Source organism: Hesperophylax consimilis, chromosome 11, assembly GCF_061612785.1.
Source record: "Hesperophylax consimilis isolate HC1 chromosome 11, BYU_Hcon_1.0, whole genome shotgun sequence".
NCBI lineage: Eukaryota > Metazoa > Arthropoda > Insecta > Trichoptera > Limnephilidae > Hesperophylax > Hesperophylax consimilis.
The window spans coordinates 12,841,586-12,863,353 of NC_142846.1; the positions used below are offsets into that span (position 1 = coordinate 12,841,586).

General features: G+C 33.5%; 1 protein-coding gene across 1 annotated transcript in view; it reads left to right on the top strand.

Annotated features, from left to right (window-relative positions):
* prom (prominin) overlaps positions 1–16,365 on the top strand; it is a 90,248-nt gene extending 73,883 nt beyond the window's left edge. The window contains exons 10-15 of the mRNA XM_089637547.1: positions 1,569–1,732; positions 4,187–4,411; positions 5,872–5,987; positions 12,750–12,940; positions 14,289–14,447; positions 16,225–16,365. Coding sequence (XP_089493673.1) covers positions 1,569–1,732; positions 4,187–4,411; positions 5,872–5,987; positions 12,750–12,940; positions 14,289–14,447; positions 16,225–16,365 — 996 coding nt within the window. The remainder of the gene's footprint in view (positions 1–1,568; positions 1,733–4,186; positions 4,412–5,871; positions 5,988–12,749; positions 12,941–14,288; positions 14,448–16,224) is intronic.
* Positions 16,366–21,768: the final 5,403 nt, after the last annotated feature.

Here is a 21,768-nt window from a genome sequence, read left to right on the forward strand (position 1 = left end):
TATGTGCTCACTGATGTAATTTTGCACATTTTTGGAATATAATAACGGTAGTGATGAGATACTGACATTTTACTTGTGTTCTTCGATATTAAAGGCGGTTAAACTTAAGAATTAAAAAGCTCCAACTCTCGACACCGCCATAAAAAAATGAAGTGCATGTTGAAATAAATCGTAAGCTTTTTGTGACCGATGACGTCACACAGACAATCACAAATATTGTGAGATTTCATGAGGCCCGAAAAATGAAATCTTAGAAAATTATTTGAATCATTAAAACTATACCAGTAAAAAAAGTTCCAGTATTTAAGTTAGAAGGTCTATTGATAAAAAAGGGACTGTAGGAAACCCTGTATGATATATTCTAATTAGGAAGGGTGAGATGCTTAGAAAGGCCATTTGATAAACAGTAATTTGTTTACTGCAGAAAAAGACAACTTATTTATTCGAAAAAAAAAGTCTTTTGGTAATATTCAAATACGGCGTGTACGTGTTGGTTAAACACTTCCTTATTTGAAACCATTAGCATAGTGTGTTTGCATATACAGGGTGTTTTTTATGTTCCAGGTCGATTTTGTTTGGCCGCCATTTTGATTTGGATGACATTTGTCAATTGGTATTTGATAGTCGTAGAGAGTGGACGTAAAAAAATATTATGGAGCTTCTAAAGCTGCAAACACGTGTTATTAATATTTGTGTTCTATTGTAAACGCGGAGAAAATTATGTGACTAACCGAATAATGTTTTACTTGAAGGAAAAGGTGTACATTAATAAATTATCCACAACCTCGATGCTTAAAGCGAAGCTTAATGCTAAATCTCTATTTTGTAACGAATAAATCTTTATAACGAATTGGTGTACATTATGATTACAAAAAAATATACGTTAGATAAATTGAAGGTTTTCCTATCGTTTCGCTTGAGTAGAATACAAATAAATAAAAAATTACTCAATAAAAAATATAAATGTAAACTACTAAAAAATATATTTTTTAAATAGAAAGGTATGAACGCGTAAAGGAAACAACTTTTAATACAGTACTACAGCTAAGATTATCTCCGACAGTTTCACTTGATTAACTTTTTATGCTTTCTTATAAAATTATTTGCAAAATAAATAAAAACCAGTTTTGTGCTTGAAATCGAACGTTTCTAGACTCCGTTTGTCAAGCGATTTTAATGGCTTTTACCTACAGTATAAGGTATACCAAGAATATACACATTTTTGGCTTATAGCTTCCTCTTAAGTCTGTGATGGTGACAAAAAAGCTCGCCTTTGGGCCACGACCAGAGGCGACCACTTGTATCAAATTCCTTACATAATTTTAAAGATCATTTAATCAAGCAATAAAATAAAAATTATATTTCATTTATATATTATTAAAAATAAACATCGACCTGAAACATAAAACGCACCCTTTACCTTCTTCCTTCTGTCCTATGGCAATGATATAAAAAATGTTCTCGTGCCTAAATTAGTAACCGCAATGAAGTTAAAGTGGTATGTCGTGTCTCAATAGAAGGTGAATCATGTACCAGTTTGTGGTGATGAATTGCAAATACGTCCACAGGTATTCCTCTGCCGGCCCTTATATGATGACCCGGAATTTACAGTACTGGGCAAGCTGCTGGACAGGCCCGGACTCCTCTATAAGGACGGATCGGGATTGTTTGAAGAAGTGCTCAAAGGCATGGGAAATATTACGATCGATGTCCCAGTCAAAAACATTTTGAGGTAATCAAATCAAATTAACAATTTAGTAAGTACCATATGATTTCAGAATTATTTTTGGGGTATTAACTGCCTCCTTCTCTGTAATTGATCACTTATTTGTCCTTTTTATGTGAATACCGCACAATAGTCAACAACTACTCCCCAACGCTTGGAACCAGTGAGACTATGGCATCCCCAATTGGGGTATGTTGTGATTCTGAAGGTAGGGGAGAGGGGAAGGCGATGGGGAAGAGTTAGGCGGAGAAGTACCTGGCTATTCAGATCTAGTCACCAAACACGGCCAAAGCCATTTCAAGTAACGTTTCAATTCTGAATGGTGATCTTTCTGAGAGTATCTTCCACACTGGAACGTGCACAAAACATACTTTATATTATTTTATATGATTAAATTGTGAAATAACACAAATCAATCATAGAAAAATTACTTGCGCACGCTGGGATTTGAACCCGCGGCTTTCAAATTGCTAGTCGAGAGCCTTACACCTCGACCACGGAGACCTGATAATGGACACTGTAATGCTGTCCGAAACATTGCCTAAAGAAGGAGGTAACGCAACATGATAATATCCCGAAAAAAAATCACTATAATTGTAAGTACCATGTTTGTGTGCAAATATAGGTACTTACTTAATTCATAGCTCTATTTCTTTAACCTTTGCTTTTGGAGAGTGATTAAGATTGGGTACTTTATTTGGTAGCCCTAAGTAGGGGCGAATTCCAGCAAAATTAATAATTTTTTTTAGAAAGAAGATATTTTTCGCTAGGATTTATTGCCTGCCTAATACGGATGATTCGATCGAGCAACACACAGTACAGAGATAAAACATATTACGACTTGTATTCCAGACTTTTTCGTACAGCTTAGAATTTTGATTTGTTAGGTACTAAATTGTAAAAAATGTTAAAGATTTCTTAGATAGGCAATGAAAAATCTGAAATGTCTTTTCATTACCTATCTAAGAAATCTTTAAATAAAATGGTAATGATTCCTTAGAAAGGTAATGAAAAAAAAAATCTTTTCATTACCTATCTAAGAAATTTTAAAATAAAATTGGATAGATTTTGAATTTTAAAAGTACTTTTTAATTTTATTTTGTTTATTACCTATCTAAGAAATCTTTAAAGAAAATGGTAAAAGTTTCTTAATGTAAAAACTAAAATGTCTTTTCATTACTTATATAAGAAATCTTTAAAGAAAATGGTAAAGATTTCTTAGATAGGTAATGAAAAAACTAAAAAGTCTTTTCATTACCTATCTAAGAAATTTTAAAATAAAATTGTATAGATTTTGAATTTTAAAAGTACTTTTTAATTTTATTTTGTTTATCCAATAAAATTAACATAATTTTTTTTTAAAAAGAGTTCAATTATAAAATATATATTCTGCTGTGTAACGATGATTACATACGACAGCTGTTTCACCTTCTGAAGGTATTATCTAACTGTGACAAGGCCACTTACAGACAAAATTTTATAATGTTAATTAAATTGGCATGGGTACTAAAAATATAAGCTAACCTAACCACAGTTTGATAATGCCTTCAGAAGACGAAACAGCTGTCACGCGATATAATACAACACATAACTTGTTTATAAATTTTTATTGATTGAATAATAATGTTATTGAATATTTAAAAAAAAAAAATGTTTTTTATGATCGATTGATTTAGGTGTGTAACGTAGTACCATAGCAACTAATTAATGCAATAACGGTACAGAGCAAGTCTCTTTTACATGAAAGAAGGTAATACTAATACATCTTGAAAATATTATTAACAGCAGCTGATGTGATTTAGCAAGATCGGTAAAATTTTTATGTATTATATTAATGTATTATGTATTATATTATATTATTAATTTATGTAATTAGTACTTTTGATTCCTGTTATTTTAACTTGATTGATATTTTTTATCATAACGAGTTGTATTTTGTATTTTGTGGGCATTTTTAAAAATATATGTTCGGTTTTATATCAAAAAAACATACCTAGATATATTTTTATGTAAGTGCCAAAAGGAATGACATTTTTTCAACAATTTTATTTCAAGATTTCAGGACATTAATCGGAATCATTTTAAACATTCATCATTACATACACAATTTTCTTGAAAAACATTCGAAAAAAACAGTTGGTTTACTAGGATCGGACAATTATTCTCTAAAATATGATCCCGTTTACGGACGCTTGTCTAAACCGGAAAATCATAAATCGTGGGTTCGCTTTGCGTGTAAGCTCTTGACTTCTTGCAGCCATAAAATTTGCAGTAGTACTGGCACAAACTTTCATCCCTTTTCTTTAAAATGATACTAAAATGGTGGCGGTAAATACATTTATTGACGGGTTATTGATATTTGACTAATTTAGGCGCGATTGTGTCCGCGCACTCTGCATTGATTCGAAAGAAGTTTTCATGTCGAAAAAACTTTAACGTCAACCATGTTACCGCCCTTAGAGAATGCAAAAAAGACCGGCCCGCCTATCCCGTGTTCCGGCTGCGCGGCGTGCTTGACCTGAATGTGGCCACGGCGCACTACAACTGGAGCGCGCTGGGCGGCGCCGAGGCCAGGCTTGCCGCCCTGGCGCCCGCCCCCGCCAACAGCCTTGCCGCCCCCCGCGCACAACAGGAGCTCAGGACCATCATGAGGACGGCCACATCAATTAACTTTACTGAATACAGGTGACTTTGAATCAGTTATGTGACGAAACAAAGCAATGACAAGATAGAACAGTTGCAAAATAGAACAGTAAAAAACTAGAACAGTGAAAAAACAGAAAAATGACAAAACAGATCAGTACAAAACTAGAAAAGTGACAAAACAGATCAGTGACAAAACAGAACAGTGACTAAATAGAATAGTACCGTGACAAAACTTAACAGTAACAAAACAGGGCAGTGACAAAATAGGACAGTGACAAAAAAGAACAGTTACAAACTAGAACAGTGACAAAACAGAGCAGAGACAAACAGAAAGATGAAGTAGGCCCTGAGGAATTTATGTTATTGTGGAGTTGATTTAAAAAAAATTCTTTTTGAAAATCAATGTTGAAATTTGGCTTATTTTGGTATAATCAATATATTGTATTATATTTAAATTGTATTATTCCATTGAGCTGTGATAATAAACAGTTTGGTATGGGGAGGGGAATGAAATGTGGAAAACGAAAGTAGGTAAGAATATGACTATTCGCATATGGTCACCAAATAGTCTAAAGCCATTTCAAGCAACGCTGAATAGTGTTTATTCACGACATTCACCAAAACGATGGATGCTGAGAGTATTTACCACCATGCATGACTCTTCGTATAAATCCAATTATTTTCAACACTTTCCTTATCATATTCTTGTCATGATAGTTTGCTAAATGATACTTCTAATTTGATAAATGTCTTCAAAGGAAATATTATGTACAAGGCGCTAATAAATAACCTCGATTCTACATCATAAATGCATAAGTATACTGCAAATATTCCTGGGATATTTCCCTTTTAGTCCGAAAAATTAGTTTTAATAATATATAATAATTAGATTAAATGCATTACAACTTGTATTGCAGTAAATTCAAATTTCCCAGTGGAAAAGGGGCTTCTCGCTACGTCACAACTTTCTAGCCAATCACCGCTCTACCTCTTGGATGAGCTTATCTTGTTAAATGCATTTATTACGCACCTTGAGTGTTTTGCTGAAGTCTCCGATTAAATGCTAAAATTATTCAATACTTTTTATAGAATAATGTATCTCACATTAAGTTCCAACATGTAAATTATAAATTAAAACATCTCAATTACAATTAGTAAAAACTTTTCATATGCGTACATTTCACAACTACTGTAAACACTCATTATATTGCAAATAGATCGTTTTATTCAGCTCAATAAAAAACCAAAAATTTCGAAATCATAGTTTATCGACTCCGTTTCCTGTGATCATTCGATTAATCAGTAAAACTGATCGATCACATGTGTATCAGCGATTAAATTAATTATCGAGTGACCAACTTTATTACTAGATTATTGCATAATTTCTAAATTTCTATACCGCAGCCCGCATTGATTGGACTATGCGAATAAAACTATAAATTATTTTACTATACTTTTTTATTGTGACTGGTTTTATGATCTTCTTTTTTTGATTGCAGATTCCAGTTGAATGGACCACTGACGGGAAAGGACCTCAGTTCGCTTGCGGACCAGTTTGAAAGCATTGCGAATCAAATATCTGACCTGACGACATCGTCTAGAATCGAAACTTTGGGTAGGCATTTTTAATACTTAACTGGCGGATACCTGATTATGCGCATTTATGAAAATGCTATTATTTAAATTCAAAAAGGAATATGATTCATTAACTATCTGTAAGACTACGTTATTTCTTTTCAAAGCAGTGTGTTGAAAGAAAGATATGTTTTAACTGAGTGGTGCTTGCGAGCTAGAGTTTACAAAGCCAGTTACCGACTACAAAATTAATCCATCGAAATGATTCAATGAATTTTTATTCATTTCGTAATAGGAATAATGATATCGTTTTTAAATACATTTATTTTCATTTCACTTTTGTATTAGACTCGTTATCGATGACAATGCTTTTATCAACTCTTGGTGACAATCACGTACGCACACAGCAGTTAATATACGAACTAAATGTCGGTTCTTCCCGATTGGCATTTTGGCGAGGTTAGTAGAGTTGTTGACTCCAGTTTTTGGGTAGGAAGATTCAATCCTCAATCACACCATTTTTTTAATGTTTTGAAAGACATTAAAATAGATTGAAAAACATTGTTTTTTAAAGGTTATCATTTAAAATCGGTTTGGTTGAAAAATTTATAAACTATATTTAGAACTATAAATAACCGACCAGGCTCCTAAACTACACACTTCAGAACAAAGACAATAGTTCATTTACCTAACTTCTAAAATCTTCAACCTTCTTCCTGACTTAAATCACTATTTTGATTAATCTTTATAATGAACACTATGAATATTTAATGTACATTATTTATAATGTACATTATGAATGCCAAAAAAAATATGTGTTAGATAAATTGAAGGTTTTCCTATCGTTTCGCTTGAGTAGAATACAAATAAAATAATAAATTACTCAATAAAAATAAAAATGTAAACTACTAAAAAATATTTTATTTCAATAGAAATGTATGAACGCATAAAGGAATGGACTTTTTAAAAATACAGTATCATAGCTAAGATTATCTGTGACAGTTTCATTTTATTATCTTTTTTGCTTTCTTATAAAATTGTCTACAAAATAAATAAAAACCAGTTTTTTGCTTAATCGAATGTTTCTAGACTCCGTTTGTCAAACGATTTTAATACCTATTAACTACGATATAAGGTATACCAAGAATATACACACTTTTGGCTTATAGCTTCCTCTTAAGAACTGGAAACCAACTCTATACTTTCAAAATACAAATAAAGCTGCAGATTCTTGCAGCTGCAAGATATTTCAATCATAACACCTTTACATTCTGTTTAAGCATCTATCACATAATATGTCTCATACTCCTAATTTATTTATCATTTTCAATATTTTCGCACCATCAATGTAATAAATTAATTGTGGAATACATAATGTAAACATTCAATCTGTAAACTTCTCCCGTCATATAAAACAGAGATATCCCCAGAAATAATACCAACAATGTATTGTACAAACTTCTTTGCTCGAAAAAAAAAACAAATGTTATCGAAATTATCAATATCTAGTTATTATTTACAATGTCAAGGACTGTGAAATATTTCTGCTATAGTTCGACGCCATTAAATAATTAACTATAGGTCAATACTAACCGGTTAGCTTAGCTATGAAATATGTGCGTTTCCACCATTCGTGGATATGTTTGTCTGAAAAGATGAGTTATAAGTTTAGCTCTAAATTCTGTCGAGAGGTATTATAGCATGCTCTTATTTAATTGGAATTTTATTTTATTTTGAAAGCTGTATAGCCTCGTCTAAAAACCGGATGTTATTGCAAAAAAATGATCATTTTTAGATTCAGAAACCAGGTTGTTTTAATTTATTGCTTTTGGTGCCTTCTATAGAATAATAAACGGTGCGACTGGTACTATTGAATCAGTCAAAAAACTGTTTTTAGTCAGGTTTTCAGATCATCATGGCCAATATATGGAAAAAATAATTGTTAGTAATAGCTGTGTGGTAATCAGAACTGGTTTATTATCCTTTATGTCAGTTTTTTTACAATGATCACCTTGGATCACTTGGATGCACTCTAGAAAGCAACCCGAAACGATGAAAAACAAATGAGACAGAAACGGATTACTCTAATACAAAAAAAAATTACAAAAATTAAGTGTTCCTAAAGTTTACATGGTACCTTCGATTACACCCAAGCTCGCTTGTGAAGCCTGACACGGATAAGTTTACGGGCGGTCGAACAAAAGACAACTTACTTTTGGTTATATGAGGGTCAAAATAAATTCAAATATCGTGGGATTACAACCAAAAGTTCATAGCTTACAAAAGTATTGTAGCGCCCTTCGTGGCAGCAGGACGCGTCCTAACGCTTCCTCCAACCGCTTTGTGTTTTTTTAGTATTTTCAAGGGAAATGAGGCAACATCCCTTTGAAATTATTTTTAAAATCAATCCATCAACATTTGAACTTAAATAAAAATAAACTTAATAATTATTAGAACTTTATAATATGTGATTTGAGTGCAGTGTTTTAAAGTGAATATTCTGAAATTTGCTCAAAAATATCGGACTTTCGAAACGAACGGCGACCGGTAAATGCACTCCAGATGTTTTCAACAAAATTCTCAGAAACTGGGCAAGCTTGGACACTGGCAAGTTTTTTTACTAAGCCCAGGGCAATTTATTACCCAACCGTCGCTTTTTATTGCGGACAGAATGCACCACTTCAACAATTACCAGGAACAGGATTACATGGAGATAAATGATGGACTTGCCAAACGTCACAGCGGTGCTGCCAGGGTCTCTTATCTATGTGAGGTGTCAGCGCTTTATTAGCAGCAGATACATACCTGGACGCTGTTGTTGGACGCGGTGGACTCTCTTACTGCAGCAGCTGGTCCAGTTCCTTCACCACTTAGGATTCTTGCTGCAGAGTCTCCATCTTCTATCTTCGTAGAACGTCACAGCGGTGCTGCCAAGGTCTGGTATCTGTGAGAGGATAGTGTGTCAGCGCTTTATTAGCAGCAGACACATACCTGGACGGATGACGAACCTCGTGCTGGCACTGTTGGTGGACGCGGTGGACTCTTTCGCTGCAGCAGCTGGACCAGTTTCTTCACCACCTGGGATTCTTGCTGCAGAGTCTCCATCTTCTATCTTCGTGTCACCTGTTCCTTTACTTCATTTTACTTAACTTAACTTCACTCTATTTTTGTAATATTTATATTTTCTGTAATACCTGCATCAACTGTAAAGCGCCCCTGAGGTGATATCTCACAAAAGCGGCGCTATACAAATTATCCAATAATAAATAAATAAATAAATAAAAACATGTTTTGAAGTTCACTCAATTTTAAAGTTTGATCTTCATTATTAAGTTAGGGTTTTTCGAAAAATTGTTAATGTTCATTTTAAAACATTCATAATAGTGTTATTTTTTAGTGCCTTTACAATATATTCTTTTACAAAGCTTAAAAAAAATCATTAACTAAAAACCTATTTAACGCCTTAAGAGGGGACCCAAATTTATTCTCGACAAAGACTATAATATATGAACATTGAAATCATCGCCGACTTAAAAAGGCAGTAACCCCACTCTGTTTTTTTTACGTAAAGCTATATACGAGGCATATCCAGAAAGTAAGTGTACTGAGGCTCTCACGACCGAATGAATTTTATATTCGATATGTTGGCTAAACTTACGTGAAGCCTGACTCTTCCCCTCCGCAACGAGACCTGTTCAAGGTCAGTACGTTGAGAATTGTCAACGCGACAACAAATTTCGTGAAAAAAGTCAATCCAATCTCCCGCCAAATGCGAAATACGCGGCGTCATCCGTTATCTCGTTTGGAAGGAAAAACCTCCGTTTGAGGTTTATAATGAGGTTAAAACTGCATATGGTGATAAAGCTATGAATTTTACGAGTGTGTACAAGTGGTATCGCGAGTTTAAAAACGGTTCTCACCTCTTCACCCTCCACCAAAAAGTTCAAAACCACAATTTCAGCCAATAAAATCGTGGCATCCGTGTGTTGGGACTGTCAAGGCATAATTTTGACTGAATATCTGCCTTAAGTGGAGACCATCAACTCTGCAAGATACTGTGAGACCCTAAAAAAATTGCGGAAGGCGATTTATAATAAGAAGAGAGGCATGCTGACAAAGGGAGTCAGCCTGCTGCACGCCAATGCCAGACCACACAAGGCCAACGCCACGAAGGAACTGCTTGCTTCGTTTAAATGGGATATCCTGAACCACCCCGCGCATTCCCTTAACCTAGCACCTTCAGATTATTATCTCTTTACCTCCCTGAAGCTGTACATGGGTAGAAAAAGGTTTTTAACCGACGAGGAGGTAAAGGAGGAGGTGGAAAAGTGGACGAAGGTGTTGGCGGGAAACTACTTCGAGGAAGGCATCAAAAAGTTGATCCCCCGCTTCACCATCTGCATTGAGAGGAATGGCGACTATGTCGAAAAATAGCTTACATATGTACTACGGTAACCATGTAATTTTTTTGTTTCAACAAAAAGATTTGTAACCTACAAAAATTCAGTACACTTACTTTCTGGATACGCCTCGTACATTGAAAAACCAATTGAGGCGCGAATGTGCATGAGAATTGTGCAGTGACTCCCAAACAATAGCAAAAACAATCATGAATATCAAAATATTACTACATTTTGAACATCTTATAATTCGCTACTCATAAATCCGCACGAGCGCCTGTGTGAAAATTCGTACATAGGAGCGGAATCCAAAACGCACCTATGGATAAATAATTCCTGTGGAAAATTTCGTTCGAACGATATTCTAGCTCCTAGTGTGAGAGATACGTGCTCCTCTAATTTTTGGGCCAAAACATTCGTTTTTGTCGCGGCACACTTTCAACATTTGACATAAATTACACACAAAATACAAGCTTTTATAAAATTCGCCATACATGATATTGTACACGAGGTATAAATTATTCTTCTTTAATCTATCAAGTTTTTACATTAATGTTTGTATTATAGTATTCTTTTTTCCGTTATTTTATAATACTACATTTGTATTCTTACTTACCCAATTGGCTACTTTCGATAAGAAAACAAATACTCAATATAATGTACTCGCTCTCTACTTATCATTATTGTTATTATATAGATAGATTGTTTTTTATTTTTGTTTTATGAGTCATAATACCACATAATGAGATATATTATCACACACTTACTTTCACATATTTTTGGTTCCTTGGAACGGGCAATTTGCCTAGTTAGGAACCAATAATTTCGACCTGATAAGGTACAATAATCTATAATCACTAAAAATATTTTAATTATATCTTGTATCATATTGAATTGTGTGTAAATCTAAAGGAATAAATAAATAAATAAATAAAAATGCCACTATCAAATAATGTCATATATTTGTGCGCCACAGATGAAAGCGATACACAATATAAAAAACAAGCAATTATTACACGTAAAAAACCCTATTAATTGCCTAGCTCCTATTGAAAAAGATCATAAACTACCATTTATTAAAAGTGATGCTTTATGACGCTGCAATAATGCAGGAGCCCAAATAAAAATATTAATGTGTTATTTATTGTTTTGCTCCCTGGCCTGATTTCATTTATAAATTAATGTACCAATTGAAATGTCAAAAATTTTGACGGGAGAACACGTTTAGAAGAATGGTTACAACTATCACATCTGTTGCTAAATATCGTCATAACGTAGTCGGTCTTTTCTGGAGATTTGGCCTAGAATCTCACGTCTCACTTTGATGGAGGAAAAAACATGTTTATTTTGCAACACTACACTAATTATTGTATGATTGTTTACGCAATTACGGATGATATTTCATAACTAATTGTGACATTATTGTGCATTCTCTCGCATTAAGTTGATGTTATTACTAAAACAACTATCGTACTTCAGGACAAGGGCAGCTGGTGACTTCTGAGTTTACTAGAGTACTATTATTACATAAAAAATAGCATTATTGATGTTTTTGTAGCCGAAAACGTCATTTTTATTCGAATATTCAGTTTTTGGTGTGAATTTATTCAGGAAATCTGTGCGACGCACGGATAAAACTGAAATTTTCTGGAAATCTTCCTAGATAAAAAACTATTTTCATTAAAAAAAATCGTTTTGGATTAAACAACATGAATAATGTTGAATTTTCAAACTTAGCACTCTGTCACACTCAAAATTCATGAGCCGCCACTGTTTCAGGGAAGATGGCTTTGGATAGCAAATCACGAAGAAGGACATAATATCACCCTTCTTTTGCGCTAATTCACTTAAGGCGAAGCTTAATGGCAAAGCACTATTTTGATTAATCTTTACAACGAATCGGTGTACATTATGAATACCTAAAAATATGCTTTAAATAAATTGAAGATATTCCTATCGTTTTGCTTGAATAGAATACAAATAAATATATAAATTACTCAATAAAAAAAATAAATGCAAACTACAAAAAAATTTATACAATAGAAATGTATGAACGCCTAAAACAAAACTTTAAAAAAATACAGTATTATAGCTAAGATTATCTGTTACAGTTTCACTTGAATAACTTTTTTGCTTTCTTATAAAATTATTTACAAAATAAATAAAATCCAGTTTTTTGCTTGAAATCGAACGTTTCTAGTTTCCGTTTGTCAAGCGATGTTAATGCCTATTACCTACGATATAAGGTATGCCAAGTTTTACACATTTTAGGCTTGTAGCTTCCTCTTAAGCAGGTATAAAGCAAAACAGATGCGTTTTCAAAATATATAATGGCAAGGAAATAATTTTACAGACATTAGATTTTAAATCGGTGGGGTTTTAAAGTACTGATTTTGTTCTAGCTTCTCGTACTCGTCGCCTAGTTATCAACACCATGCAGCCTCTGGACCAGCTGAGGACAGATCTTGTGTTTCGTCTAACTGAGTTAGAGTTGCAACTGCAACCATTTCAGAAACAGATGAATCAATCATTAAGTCATCTCAAGACAATTCAGTACTATTTTGATAATCAAGGAGCCATCATTGCCCAAAAGGTAAAAACGAAAATTGTATTTAATTTGGTGTTGTTCATTTAAAAAATACTAATCCTCAGCCACATTTTATGGCCACCGGAAATACTTTACCTGTTACCTTAAATACTAGGTACATAAAATAACCTACATATCATCTACACGGATAAAAATAAGTATTGCTAATTTTTTAAAGAATATATTCAAATTATTGGTAATCGTGGCAGGCCGTTTCATGGTAAACTTTTAATAAATTTCTTATATATCGAAACACTTATTCATGTATCTGCATTTACCTTGATAAAATATAATGAAAATATTAGGATTCATTTGTTAATGGCTTGCAATCCCCTTTAACCGGCTTACCATTAATTTGAAGAGATTATTAATAAACTAGCGGCACTACATAAAATACTCTACCTATCATCTATAATCCTGCCTAAAATACTCTACCTATCTTCAAGAAAACATTCTAAAATACACTACCTATCACCTATAATACTACCTGAAATACTCTTCTCATTGTCTACTATACTACCTAAAATATCTACCTATCATCTATGATACTACCCAAATACTCTACCTATCATTTTTAACAATTCATGAAATATTCTACTTATCATCTTTAATACTACCTGAAATACTCTACCTATCGTCTATAATACTACCAAATATTCTCTACCTATCACTACCAAAATTCTCTAACTATCATCTTTGATACTACGTGAAATATTCTACCTATCATCTTTAATACTACATGAAATGGTCTACCTATCATCTATGATACTACCTAAATACTCTACCTATCTTCTAAAAACATTCTGAAATACACTACCTATCATCTATAATACTACCTGAAATACTTTTCTCATCGTCCATAATACTACATAAAATTCTTTACCTATCATCTATGATAGTACCCAAATACTCTACCTGTCATCTTTAATACTACATTAAATATTCTACTTATCATCTTTAATACTACCTGAAATACTCTACCTATCGTTTATAATACTACCAAATATTCTCTACCTATCACTACCTAAATACTCCACCTTTCACCTTTCATACTACATGAAATATTCTTCCTATCATCTTTAATACTACATGAAATGCTTTACCTATCATCTTTAATAGTACATTAAATATTCTACTTATCATCTTTAATACTACCTGAAATGCTCTACATATCGTCTATAATTCTACCTAAAACACACTATCTATCATCTATAATACTACCACAAACGTTCTACCTGAATGCTCAACCTTTTATCTGTAATACATGGGATTTGATCGCTAGTGGGTGGTTAATTACCTGAAAAAATGAAAGCTCATTTTGGACTTGTGATTATATATTTGTAAATAATTTCAGAAGACACAAGAATACGTGAAAAGGATCACAGGTTATTTGGAACAATTTCGAGGACATGTGTTGAACGAGGTAGAGCATAATGTAGCCCCTTGTGGACCAATCTGGGACATCTACGATGCAACTAGATCCCTGGTGTGCAGACACTACATTGATTCTTTGGTATTTATTAAATATACTTTTTTCTCGTCCATTAAAATTGTAAAATATTTTCTTTTTGATGTGAATTTGGAAGCTTCAAATTTCAAAGGTCCACGAAAATTTTTCCAAAGTCTAGTATGTTATATTCAAAAAATATTGTTCTAACATAAATTCCTTTTTTTCTTGAAGTTATTCAATTATTATGGTGCAGTTAATTTTTTATTTTAAAATTTCAAAAATTCCATAGTGTTCGAAAAAAATACATTAGAATGTAGCAAGAACCCAGTCGTGTTTCAATTTTTTCTAGAATTGTTGTCGGTATTGTACATTTTGTAGGAATCACTAGTCTATTTTATTTAAATTGCACATACTCGTATCCTATTTACGATTGCAGTTATTACTTGTACAAAAGCACAATGTTGTATTGCGTGGAACAATTTTATAGAAAAGTATAAATATTATGTGACTTAGTTGTTTGCCTCACATCCCTGTAAATGCTTCAAATTTATTAGTTGTTAACTTGCTCTTTTTTCTTTAAAAATTGTGATTTTTTATTTTGAACAACTCTATATTATTAATAAAATCAAAAGGTTATAAGTCTATTACCTTAAATAAACTCTGTCCCAATTCATGGGATTTCTAAGTTAGAACTAAATGCCAAATGTTGGAAATGTAATTAACCTTCAAATTTAATCAAATTATTTAGGCAGTTTTATCACATTTACACTTCGATTTGGCATTTCCCACGTGATGGTTACTACACTTATTAAACTGGTTTTCCATCAACTTCTGTGGAATACTAAGAATTCAAACATTTATTTTAAAAAATTGGGTTATTTAATTTTTTTGTTGTTTTAGTTGTTAAATTATGACAGGTAGTTCAGTTGGTTTGTTTGTGTCAGGTTACATCAGTTGTGAAATTGTGTAGAATGTACACATAATTCTCCATAAATTCGATTTGAGAATACATATTTCGTTTAAAAGCTGTAGAAGATGCCAAAATACAGTTCAGTTATTTAGTTTGGAAATCACGGTTTCTTAATAAATATAAACTTTTATATATAAATAACAAACATTACACTCGTTAAATCTACGTATTGTTAACGGTAATTATTTGAAAGCGTTAATAATTTGACGAAAGCTCTGATGGTAAAGTGTTCATAAAACAAAACAATGAAAACTTTATGTAACCTGTTTGTTTCATTCAAATATAAAGAAGATATATTAGTATCTAATTTTTGTTTCCTTTGTACAGCTACATGATTTTAGAAGTAGAAAAGACCTATGAGTTTTTTCAAAATTTCAACGTTTTAAGGTAGTTTTTAGGTAAAAAAAGTTGAATTGTTTCTATGGGAAAATAACTATTCTTCTATGGAAAAATAATTTAATATGGGAAGAAAAAATTGGAATTTCTAAAAGCTTATTTATCTTTTTTACTTCTACAATCATGTAGAATCACCTCCCGTAGTTAGTGCAATTCCAGTCGGTGGTATTCCATTTTTTCATTAATTTGCCTATATATTACAATACATACCTATATAATGTAAACAAAAGAAATACAGAATAAAATCAAGTATAGAATATTTTTTTAAATCTGGTGTCCTTTATCGCTTGTCTGAATTATTCTTCACATAGTCAGTGAATTTTGAAAATGACACCTACGTTTATCATTCAAAGCAAATATGGATTTATGGAACATGAATAATTTTACGCAGGAATAATTCAAGCATGTATAGCATTTCACGCACAGACAACCCAAATGAATATTTGTGATGATGATGACTTACATGTTTTAAAGAATGGCTTTTGGTTCGGCCTGTGTGGCTGTCTCATGGTGTGGATCTGTGCTGCTCCTCTTGCGCTGAGGCTGCGGCGGGCTTGCGGTGCCTCTATAGACAGGAAAGAAGGACTACTGTTGAGGACCATTTCACATCAGTAAGTCGTCTATCATCTATTTTAGGGGTGGGTATGGCTACTGCCGCCCCTGGAACTATTTTTCGGAAAATCAACACCCCTGCCATAGTTCACTCCAAGGTTCGCCATTATTGGTGACCTAGCAAGGGCGCCCGTGTTCATGGTTATTCTAGGTATTTGTCTTGGTCATGGCGACGGATGCGTCTTCTCACCTACTGCGTGGCGGGTCGGATCAGAAGAGAAAGGTTGTAGGAGACCTTTTGACCTCTCCAGCTGGACCCATCGCCTTGCATTGCAGTGGGAGCGATAGATTCACACGTTTGTCACTTCTGGACACACTGACCCCCAGATTCCTACCCACCCATCTCACCTTTTTCCTTTTCAGAACTTCCTCTCTAAATAGACCCTCTCCACCTCATCCCCAAGCATGACATAGACTCTGAGGGAAATTATTTTCCTCAGGAACTTCCGTATGGAGCTAGAGTATGTATATATATATACACGTGTTTTGTTTGTTTGCCGTTAAAGTCTGTGAAAAGGCGTAGCAATTGAAAGATATAATATTTTTAAAAGACAAAATGAAAATTACAAATACTTTTTTTTAATTAAAAAGCATTTTATCTCTTGTCGGATGAGTTTACGGGTTTTATAACTTTGTCAAAAATCTTTCTTGTTGTCTTTACATTATGTTTCTAATAAATTATAAAAAAGCTGAAAAAATTTATCTGGAAGTGTGTTCTCTATTTCCTGCAGCCATTGCCATGTTTAAATCAATCAACAACTAGTATCTACATTTCTAAATAACAGGGAGCCTTATTTGTCCTGTACTGTGTTATCTAATTTATCTAAAAAAAGTAATCCATGGTAAATATGTTGTATACACTATCATTTTTAATTAAAAAGTTTATCTTTGCAACATTATTTTTAACTCTCGTAAAGATAGCTGGACATTTTCCATATTTAACAGCTTATTTTTATTTGCAAGACGATAATTTTGTAACCATATGTTTTTTTTATCTTTATGCACAACAAAAACATCTGTTTTCTGGACCAAAAGGACATCATCAGATAATAACGTCATTGCGGAGCAAAGTGCTTGGTCCACTCCTGGGTAAATATTGTTTAACATACTTTGTGAGATATTCTTCTTGCGATCAGTATATTATTTCTCTGATTTACTAAATTAAAGAAAAAATAAAAGATAACCGAGCTACTGGCATGGTCGTATTATTAAACCCTATTTAATTTCAGTAAAACAAGTTTACCTCTTCCTACCTCCGTAACAATTCTCGCCATTTGCTTCTTTTAGTAAACGATAAACAATTCTATCTATGGTTTAATCGTTGTGAAAGGTTTATGAATAAACATAAAAATCCATTCTCGGTGTGACGATAAAACACGTCGATTTTAAACCTGCTCCATTTTATCTCACGTAACTCTGTCTAGATTTATAGTAATGTCTGAATTTATTGGATCTAATGGCCTTACGTATGAAGGCTATTTTGGCGTCTGGTAAAAAAGACCTTTTAAGGTTTAGCGTTTATTTGTTGTACATATGTTTATGAAATTTCAGAGAGCCACCGCAATCGGATCACTGGCGGTGAAGAAAGAACGAGTGGAATGTTATATCTACGAAAAAATTTTGTGTAGATTAAGTGTGAATTTGGGTTTATCATCTAATAATAGAAATACTTAAGTTTTTTTTTTGTTTTTAACTAAATGTAACGATTCATCTAAGCATTGTTTAAATTGGTTTCATCATAATGCTAATTTGTTACTAAGTCAATTAAAACTGTTATTAAAACGTATTTAGTCTACAATGTAGTAATATTTTTACCACATACGGATTGCCTAATGTTTGTGTACAAATAACTACCATAGTTTTTAATAAAGTGTGATTTTTTTCAAAACAAGTTGTGCATTTACATATTTATTATCTGTTACTAAACTGTATCTGACCATTGCGCCATATTCCCGCAGGGGTTTGTAGCAAGGATTGAACTACTCACAACTGTCTTGGTGTACAAACTGTCCTTATCACAATCAAAAATCGTCTTGCATGCCCCTACTCACATACAATCCAATATTAATCTATGAATTCTCGATTGCGAGAATTTTCTCCTAACACTCCTTTCTCAGCCAATTCATTTGACATCTACATGTTATAACCTTCGAAGCATAAATTGCTTGATTTTTTTATCTGGCTTTCATCGACCTTGTATTATCTTATACGATCGAGGGTCCAATATCAGCTGAATTTAATATTTCGTCCTTCGTCACGCATACTTACATAAGTAAATTTTATTAGCGATCCTTCTGCCGAGGTTCATATCAACCAACTCACCCATTTGACCTTATGATTGATCGTTCACTAAATTACACATTACACAGTATTTTTGTATCTTCGCTTTCCAATACCGTTTGTACTGATTACTTATGTAGCTGTTGGTATTTTATAATAAAATTATTGGAATGCACATTCATTATCACTTCTTAATGAGGTAGGTACATACTTACAATCGTGATTCTGTAACAAACCGATTGAGAAGCTATTTTAATTGCATTGATATTGACACAAAGAAGTAGGAATTTCTAATTGAAGTATTTTACTATGTACGTGGAATGCGGCGGAATGCTAAAATAATGACGAAGAATTTACATAGGCAAGAAGTGAGGAAAACTGTCAACATGAGAAAGTAACTAATTAAGAAATTGTGAAGCATAATACAATTGGGTAAATGTCGTATTTTTCGTTGTGAAAAAATTATATCTTCCCAATTTTTGTAAAACTATTGTGAAATTCAAGAATTTCATAACATTTTCAATAACTTCAGAATGAGTTTTGATTTTGCTTTCACTGCATCCTATGAGTATTATGCAACTGTCATACATTTTGTATATTTCTATTTAATTCGAGCTTTCTTTAGCCATCTTGATACATTTCCAGTTTTTTTTTTTTTTTACTTTACTTTTTTTATTTCAATTTTATTTAAACGCCGTTTAACGCCGAGTGTTTTTTCAATAGCTAATATTTTTGAGATATTACCAAATCTGTTGTGTTCATACAAACAGGTCTCCAACTCGTCATGGAAGGAGTTTATAAATAATTTTATTCTTTTAGATTAATCAGGCATTTATTATTACTCCGCGTAATATAATGGTAACTCGATAATCGACCTAACGAGAACCTGGCTAATTGGAATCTGAAACAGTAAGTTTACCTGGGAGCCTTCCCACTGGCCCTGGCGACTACTGGCCACTGGCTCCATCTTGCGGACTTCCACGCAAGCTCTAAGCACTGCCATCTGTGTGTGCATCTATGAAGCTCTTATTTCCCAACATCATTTTATATTTTTAAATAAGTTCTTAAAATAAGCAATAATATTTAAATAAGATGTTAAAATAGATTTTCTTTTGTAACTGATTCATTATTATTATCGTGATATTTAGCGTAAATCATCGATTGCATTTTTAGTGCGTAATACTTTTGCAATAATTTGTGTCTTCATGATGGTTTGGACGTTCAATGATCGGTTTTTTCTTATAAACATCAGCCATTTTGGATCCAGTATTGAATCTTGGTCTCCACTTCTGGTTCATCACTTCTACCTGTTTGCGGAAGTCTTGATCCATCTTTTACCGCTTGTCTTATGATGTCAGACCAATCCGCTGATTTAGTCGGACTTTATTAATTCTGACCAAATGTGGCATTTCCTGGGATCGTAAGTACTAGGTTTCTTACGTTTATTTTAAAACAAGTACATTTGTTAACCGTAATAACACTCTCCTAGTTAATCTGATGTGTTTGGTATGGATTAAGTTAAATCTCACTCAATGAACTTCAATTTTAACTAATCTTTAATGTAATGCTTACTAGGATAACCAACACCTCTGCAATAGCTCACCCGAAGTTTGGTGATTTAACAGGGGTGCCTGGATTCATCAAGTAAGGTGTGTTCATGATGCACCTGCCCAACTACTGCCTTGCGTGCCATATTGGGAGAACCAGGTTTGGGGAGACCATTTGACCTCTGCAACTGATCTCACTTGACCCATCGCGCCACAGTGGGAGGAATAGGTCATTCGTCCATCACTCCTGGAAACACTTATCCTTAAATTCCTACCCACCCATCATACCTTTTTCTTTCCCAGAACTTCCTCTCCTTCTTTTCCTTAAAACAACCCTCCACATAGCGTCTATAGCCATTCTTTAAAAAACAATCTAAATTACCAATTAGTTAACCTTCATCTCCTCATTTTCTCACTATGTGAATACAGCACAAGAGTCCTAACTGTTCCTAAACGTTAGAAGCCAGTGAAACTTTGTCATCCCCAATTGGGTTACGATGTGATGCTGTAGGTAGTGGAGAGGGGGAGAAAATGGGGAAGAAAAAGATGGGGTGAGTACCTTGCTTTTAGATCTGTTCACCAAATACGGCTAAAGCCATTTCAAGCGTTCAACGTTTCAATTCTGAATGGTGGTCTTACACCAGATCGACACTGCGAGTATCTTCTTCTCTGGAACGTGTCGAAAGTATAACTTATATTATTTGAAATTAATCAAATAAAGTTTAGTTCTACCTTCGGCTAGCTAGTCGAGAGCCTTATCCTCCAACCACGGAGGCCATACTTAACCCTAGATAACTAATCGCTCGTCGAGGCGACGACGCGCTACTCGGCGAAATTCGAAATCACCTACTTCCCCCCGCTCCCTGACCTTGACTCTTTCATTACCTTCCTAATTTGAGTAAACAGTGGAGCACGTGACGCGGTTGCGGCCACACGCATACTAGGACGTGCCCTATGACCATCTTGTCGTCCGCTGGACGAAAGTTTAGTTATAACAACAATTTTTATTTTTAAGGTACGTACATTCATATATTTTTATTTTTATTGTTAATGTTTTCGAATCTTCTACAATAGAAGCTCCGGTTCCATCTTCGTCAAACGTGCCTAAAATTTGCTACATGTGTCCATCCAAAGCCCGGAGGATGACCAAACACCATTGCACCAGATGTAGAAAGGCTATTTGTGGTCCACATAATTTGTCATGTGTGGTCACTGTGTAGACTGATATTAATTTGTTCATTATAAACCTTACTTTAGTGCCATGTAACAAGTTCCTATCTTAATAAAAAAAAATTATTTATTTAAAGTGTTTTATTGCGTAGTCCACTCGACGAAAGTGTAGTTACAATGAAACAATGAAAATAGTTTAGTTATCTAGGGTTAAACATGACATTTACTATCTGAAGTTACCGTAATACCATAAAAAAAGTTCAAATAACAAGCTATCGTACGCAGTCAGCGCAATAATGCCACTATTTTAGAACAGCCACTTTTTTTACAATGAATCGATCAATTTCTTCTACCGTTGCACCTTAATAGGCATTATGTGTAAGTGCGACATGTGCAGTGTTCATCCGAA